Source organism: Pteropus medius, unplaced genomic scaffold (assembly GCF_902729225.1).
Source record: "Pteropus medius unplaced genomic scaffold, Ma_sr-lr_union100, whole genome shotgun sequence".
NCBI lineage: Eukaryota > Metazoa > Chordata > Mammalia > Chiroptera > Pteropodidae > Pteropus > Pteropus medius.
In genome coordinates, this window is record NW_024349797.1 from 2,707,547 (window position 1) to 2,714,674 (window position 7,128).

A 7,128-nucleotide genomic window follows, 5' to 3' on the forward strand; every position below is an offset into this window, starting at 1 on the left:
ATGGGGCCTGGGAATGACCAGGTCCCCAAATCATGCACAATGAGGTCCTGTAGCTGGAGCCCCCGACAGGCCTGCCTCCCAACGTGCTGCCCTCCTGCCTGCGCAGATGTCTCTAAAATTCTGGATGTTCCCCCTAGTGGTTGGGGTGTTGAGAACCACTCTGAGTGGGGGCATCAGTGAAAAAGCCCCAAGGCTGACTGGAGGCTCATCACTGAACCCTCGGCATTCGGAAGTGGGAAAACATCACTGGTCTTTGAGAGACAGGCCCAACCTTCCTCTCTGAGCTGGTAGAGTCCTTAGAAATGGCTGCAATTTGGCTCCAGCCCGGATGCTCTAGGCATAAGCCAAACAGCTTTGAACCCCCATTGGAAGGCTCCTGTCACACTCTTGCCTACAAATACTAAGGATTATGGGAAAACAAGTCTTTTAGATAAATCCTCATCCTTCTAGACCTTGCCAAAGGGACACTCCTCCAGGAAGCCTTCTTGAGCCCTGCTGGCAGCTCAGCAGCCATGCCAGCCCTGTATCTCTCAGCGAGGGTCTCTCCTTGCTGATTTCCTACCAGACTGGATCTAAGGCCCTGTGCGCAGTGGCCGGTGGGCTGATAGTACACTTTCTCCATTCACCTTTGATGGCACCAGCTCAAGATCCCCTAGGAGGGGTCCAGAAAAGGATGATGGGAACTGTGGACCAAGGGCAGAGTGGGGAGTCCCATGTGGTTCAGCAATATTTCAGGACCTCTGTCATCACATCTGCTTTTTGTTCCTTCACAGAGAAGCTCCAAGAACCTACGCTTGGTGCAGAGTCTACATGCCTGAGGCTCCTCATCTCTACCTAGAATCCACAGTGTCTCACAAGCCCACCAGGAACATAAGCACCCTCCAGAGCCAGAAAGAGGAAGGGGCCCCTGTGCCTCTGTGTATTTCCCTCCTGGCTGGTGGGGTCATGAAGCCAAAGAGCGGAGTTGGGGAAGCTCAAGGTGTCTCCAGGGTGGAGACTCCTATGGGCTCAAAGGGCTGGGTCAGGCCCCCTGTCCCCCAGGCATCTGTTTCCCTCTCTGTAACCTCCTGCCCTTTCTCTGTGGAGAGGTTGGCAGAGTTGGATAGTGGGCTGCCTGTAGGGCAGAGACCCTCCAGGGAGTGGGCAGACTGGGCTGAGCTCCAAACTGGAGCCAAGCTAGAGGCGGCCCTGCCTGGTTGGAGTGGCAGGCAGCCCTACCCTCTCCTGCTTCCCAACACAGCCTAGACTGGAGAGTGGTACCCCTGGCCCTGCGCTGGGGCTGGAGACAGTGGGCAAGAGGAAGTGAAGTTTGAGCTCTCCCCCCAACAAGCCATCCTCAGGGGTTGTCTTCAGGGGCCAGCACTCTCCAGAGTGTCTGCAACCCCACGCTCAGCTGCCTCTTCAGTTGAAGCAGGGGAGTCAGGATGCCAGTCCTTACTGGCCACTAACCATGGCCGTTCTGTGACATGTAAGCTGCCAGAGCCACTACCACGGCCACATAGAGACCAGCCCCCACAGCGATGGAGAGTGTGGCCAGGAAGAGGGCCCGGCGGGAGGTGGTGTTGGCCAGGCGGAAGTCCCCCTTGGAGATGGCCTTGCTGGTCTGGGGAGAGAGATGTGCTGATAAAAGGGAGCATCCCTACACCCAGCGAAACAGCCCCAGCCCACCAGGCCCTGATCCCATCATGCAGACGCTTCTGCCAAGCCCTCCAGTGGAGGAAGGTGGCCGGAGAGGAAGGCCTGGGCCCCATGTGCTCTTACCCCCTGGGAGAAGTAAAAGGCAGCGATGCCCAGTGGCCAGAAGCAGCAGAGCATGGAGAAGATAGTGAGCCCCAGGTGGTCCCTGGGGGGCAGCGTGAAGAAGCTATCTTCACTCTCGCTCTCTGTCGAGGTTGCATCACTCTGCAAAACACGAGTGGGGCTTGTGACCAGGCCCAGGATTACCCAGTGGCAATGATGTGAGGCAATGGGCCGTCTCTTCTGCTGTCGATGGAAGTGTGGGTTGGGCTTGGCACTCTCTGCCAAAAGCCTTAACAATGACCCAATGATTCCATCTTTAGGAAGTTATCGCAAGGAAAGAATACAAGTATATGTGTACAGGTAGGCTCATCATTGGATAGTCATTGTGAAAGATCAGAAACAATCTCAGTGCCCAATGATGAGGAGATTGAGTTAACAAGTGGTGGAAGAACTTATAATGGAATACCAGGTAACAAAAATCACCTGGTAAAAAAGACTGAATTACATGGAGCAATACTGCAATATGCTGCTTAGAGAGAAAAGTCAGGTTATAAAACTAAGTACAGCACGACTTCTCCTGGGAGTAGGGTGAGAAAACGACATGAATAAAAAAAGACTAGAAGACCATCCACTAAAATAATAATGTTATCTTCCAGTAGCTTTCTGTATGAAGTGTAAATTACTTCTATAATTAAGAAAACAAGAACAATAAATGCTATTTAAAAATTAAGTAGTCATTCCAAGCTAGTGTTTCTCAAAGTGCGGATAGCACTTGTGTCAGAAGTGCCTTTCCTGGCAATACAGATTCCTGAGCCCCAAGCAAGGACTAATTAATCTCATCAAGTAGAAGTGGGCCTGGAAACTGTATTTTAAGCACATGTACTCACCTCCTCCTCCTCCTGGTCATCCTCCAGGCCCTGCAGCTCCTCTTGAACCCCATAGGACACAGTCTGGATGGTGACATCCTCTTCCTCTTGGCTAGGTTCTGTGGACCACTCCATGGGCCCAGGCTGGGGCTCCCTGCTCTCTGTGAAGCTGGTCTCACAACTGCCTGCCTTGGGCTCCTTGACCTTCTCCCTCCCCAGTAGACAGCTGGGCCTGTACCAGGTCTCCACGGCCAGCTGTAGGGACCCCGGGTCCAGGAGCTGGTGGGCTCGGGCAGGGCCAGCACTTCCCAGGAGGTAAGAGTAGAGCTTCTCCTGGCATGACCAGCTAGGTGAGGCCTCAGGGTAGGGGTAGGGACCATGGAGATGGGCGGGGCTCCGTGGCAGCAGCGGGTTCTGTAGTTCACTCAGACTCTCCATGGTTCTGGGGGCCGCTCCAGGGAGGGGAGCCTGGGCCAGCTGAGCAGTCCTCAGAGAGCCTGCTGGGAGTGCAAGACAGAGAGACACTGAGGCCAGTGCATTGGATGCAGGACCAGAAGTGGTCAAGAACACAGGTTCTGCAGTCTAACTTGCCACAGACCCTGCCTTTAATACTGGCCAGCCATGAGATCTTGAGCTGTCTGTCTACTTTACTTCTCAGAAACTTCTGTTTGTCTGTGAATTGGAGATAGCAGCAGTACCTACCTCAGAGAAATGGTTCATCCATTTATCCTATCAATGCATATTTATTGAACATCAGCTCTGTGCCAGGCATTGTATAGATGCTGAGAACATGATGGCGAGAAAGGCAGGAAGAGGGAGAGGGAGAAGGATGCACGCTTTGTCTTCACGGAGCTTATAGTCTGGTAGAGAACATGGCTGCCCTGAAGGAGAAGTACAGCAGGGGTATAAAAAGGCTTGATGGACAGAACTCACACAGAGGCGCAGGAAAGTCTTTGGAACTGAGATCTGAAGGAAGAGGACAATTGGACAAGGCGAGGGGAGGGGGAACACATTTCACGCAGAAGCCAGATAAAGGGTGGTAAGTCTGAGGGTGTGGAAGAAGGCTGGTGTGGCTCAGGGTACAGACAGAGACGTGAGGTGGGGTGTGGGTCCAGACCATGCAGCCCCGTTGAGGTCTAAGGGGGCTTAAGGGGTCTCGGCCAGGGTGATATGATGAGATTTGGTCCTGAAGCTTTTCCATAGCTGTGTGTGGACAGTGACTTGGAGAGGGCTAGGTTGATTGTGACACCATTGAGAGGCTTTGCCATGGTTTCAGGTCAGCTGGGGAGAGCTGGGACATAATGGTGGGGAGATGGAGACAAGGGCACAGGCCTTGGGAGATATTGACAGGACTTAGTGACAGATAGGATACTGTGATGAAGGAGGGTTTGTTTTAGGGTAGGATGGGCCATGCTTACCTCAGACCTCTGTATGTGCAGTGCTTCTAGCTAATAGCTGTCAGCTCTTCCTGGGAGAAAATGCTTTCCCTCGAGCAAGTTCTAAGGTGGATACGCTTTAGCTAATCTCCCCTCTAAGGTCAATTGTGACTTTGGGAAGTTCCTGTGGGATCTAAGGCAGAGACTCCTGGGTACTGAGGTCTGGACTTACATATCCCATCTGGAAGTATAGACACACTCAAGGGCTACTTCCTCCTACTTCAGCTAGCCCTAGGCACCTACTGTGTACTTGGCAAGGGTGCACAATAGGTGCTCAGGGCTGGCTGAAGGAGGGAAAGGCAGCCTTTGAGTGTGTCTACAACAGATCCACACACACTCTGGGGTGTGTCAAGTAGAGTAGAGTATGGACAGAGAATGGGCAGGCCGGGTGGTCCCCGAGACTGGCACATCATGAAGCTGGAGGTTGACAGGATCATGTCTTTCTCTGGATTTGCAATCCAAAGATTGGAGAAGAGTCAGTCCTGACCTTGATACTTCAGGCACGTTTTCATGCTCTTCTGGGTTTCCTCATGCAGATGATAATCCCTGCCCACAAGGTTGTTTTGAGGATCCAGTGAGATGGCTGAGATGCGAGTGCCTTGCGGGTTTTAAGTGGGAGGGGCTGCTGTTCTTACTTCTAGGTTTAAGTCTTCACCTGCCCAGGCTGGTTCTGGTCTAATGGTAAAGGGAAAACTGGGAGAGATTTCTGCCCCCAGGGCTGGATTTATCTAGGCTCCTTTCCTAGAAGAATTCACAGCCAAAGCCTGGCAAAGGACCATTTCTAATTCTACCCAAGACAAATGGCTGGATTCTAGAAAGCTGTTATTAGGAAACCTGAAGACAGAGCATGGCCCCAGAAAAGCCAGAGGAGAAGAAGGGCCAAGCATTGACAGTATGTCCATGGGGGGCTGGGCTCCCTGGCTGGCCTGCTATGAGGGAGGAGGGTGGGCTGTTGCCTGGTTGGGGACAAAGAAGCAGGAAGAGGCTGCCCATGCTTCAGACTCTGAGCCCCTGAGAGGTGCGGCCTCTGGAGCTGGGGCTCCAAGCATGTCTAATGAAGAATCTTGGAGGGGCGCAAAGAAGGGCATGTGTCCAGCTCTTCATTATGGGAAGGCCCAGATGGTGCTGGAGACACTGGGCTGCCATGCACCTGGGGGCCCTGTTGGCGCATTAACCAGCTGCGAGTTCCGCTTGGGCTGTCACCAGCTGTGGCAGAAGCTTCTCACATGCAGAGATAGCATGCCGGCTTGGGAGTGGGTAGAGCTTAGGTCACTGCTCTCTGGTGCTGACAAATATAGGGGCCTCACTATTCCTCTCTCCTCCTTCTTTTCCAGAGGTCAAAAACTGCAGGGAACCCCTTGGACTATAGTAATGTGGAGGGGTTTCTTCTTGAAGGTGGGGAGCCAGGAGTGTCCATGACAGAGGCCTTACTCAGCCAGGCTTGTGTCTGAGCTCCTCTGGGCAAATTCCCAGCAGAACTGGTATCTTCTGACCCCCAAGAGCAGCTTCATAGCCTCCTATGCACCAGCAGAGTGACCCACAGATGTGGAGTTGAAGGGCATGTGGTCATAAGGCTCATGAGTCTGAGAATCAGGTACAATGGGGTTCCATTCCTGATCCACGCCCATTAGCTTTTTGACCTGGCACCTTAGTTGCCTCATCTGTAACAAGACAGGTTGAATTAGATGGTCACTGATGTTGATGGTGGCACTAAAATTCCATGATCCTACTCAAGGAGTCCCATAAAAATGAAATCCCCCCACTCCTCGCCCCCTTTCAAGAGTCAGGGATAGATGAGTAAGCGCAGAGCCCAGTGGGGTGCAGAGTCATCTCCTCTAGCTTAGCCCCTCAGAATGTGTCGAGGAAGGCAAAGAAAAGACAGGACATCAACTTGCCGGATGGGCAGTGAAGTCATGAAGTCATCTCCCAGCTTCCCAACTCTTCTTGGGCTGCCCAGTCCCAGCCCTGTCTGCCCCCATCTCACCCAGCCTCTGGGGTCTAGGACATGTCTCCCAAGTGTCCCTCAGCCTCTCCTCCAGTTAGTCTACTTTATGCCTCCTCTACTTATAGCATTGAGGGTCCTTGTTGCCATCCGTGTGGGCAGAAGTATGCAGGGGGCTTTCAGAAGGAGTGGATTGGGAAGTACCAGCCTCAGGGTCCTCAGAGCAGATTAACACATCAAACTCACCCCTGCCCTCTGCCCTGCTTCACCAGGAGGCCTTGGCAAGTCACCTGTCCAATCCCCCGGAAGGAAGGGAAGGATACTTGTGGCCAGGAATCAGGCCCTGGAGCTCTGGAGACTGCGGGGACATTTGTAGGGCACTTTTCAAGGACAGGCAGGGACAGCTGGGTCCCAGCTCATCCTCCTGCCCTTGCCAATAACCTTCTCTTCGTCAAAGTACACCTAACTAAGCTTCTGGAACCCAACCCACACAGCCTTTCCTGGATTGCAGCCACCCCCTCCACGCACATACTCTGCCTTCGGGCAGGGCTTCTCAGCACTTCATATACAAAGATGTATGATCCTTGGTTTTCCATAATAGGGGTAAACTGAAAGCCACCTGAATGTCCAACAATCGAGGACAAGTTAAATAAATTATGGTGCAACAATACAAGGTTGTACTAAGCCTTCAAACAGGTTTACAAAGAGGAATGACATGAGAAAATGCTTATTGCAGATTCAGTGAGAAGGCAGGAAAGAAAACGGTGTGTGCATGTAATCTCAACTCCGATAAACTGTCAACAGCGATTATCTTGGAAGGTGAGAGCATAGGTGCTTTTTTCATATTCTTTTTCACACCGTGTTTTTTTGGTTTTCCACATTTATTTTTTACAATGAGCATGTACTACTTTTAAATGAGAACAAATTAAGTTCATAGATTTATTATGAGCCAAATTATCCAAAATCGGTTTAAAACTTTCCCAGGCTGGGTTCTGGGTTTAGAGGCTGAGCACAGCATCAAAATCTGCCTCGACACACCCAGATAGGTATGTACCTGCGCGCGCGTGTGCACATGCGCACACGTGCGCGCGCGCGCGCGCGCACACACACACACACACACACACACACACACACACTTGTTTAC

At 52.2% G+C, this 7,128-nt stretch overlaps 1 protein-coding gene across 1 annotated transcript; it reads right to left on the reverse strand.

Moving 5' to 3' along the window:
* Nucleotides 1-1,403: 1,403 nt before the first annotated feature.
* SYNDIG1L (synapse differentiation inducing 1 like) lies at nt 1,404-3,044 on the reverse strand. The gene is made up of 3 exons (XM_039883790.1): nt 2,628-3,044; nt 1,762-1,902; nt 1,404-1,603 (listed from the first exon to the last, which is right to left on the reverse strand). The coding sequence occupies exons 1-3, from the start codon at nt 3,042-3,044 to the stop codon at nt 1,445-1,447; spliced, it is 717 nt and encodes a 238-aa protein (XP_039739724.1). The 3' UTR covers nt 1,404-1,444.
* Nucleotides 3,045-7,128: the final 4,084 nt, after the last annotated feature.

Excerpts from the sequence above, each read along its gene's own strand:
- SYNDIG1L (XM_039883790.1), bottom strand. The coding sequence starts at position 3,044 with ATGGAGAGTCTGAGTGAACTACAGAACCCGCTGCTGCCACGGAGCCCC. Across the intron at positions 1,903-2,627 it reads ATGACCAGGAGGAGGAGGAG|AGTGATGCAACCTCGACAGA; the intron begins GTGAGTACATGT and ends CGTGTTTTGCAG. Across the intron at positions 1,604-1,761 it reads CCTTTTACTTCTCCCAGGGG|ACCAGCAAGGCCATCTCCAA; the intron begins GTAAGAGCACAT and ends CTCTCTCCCCAG.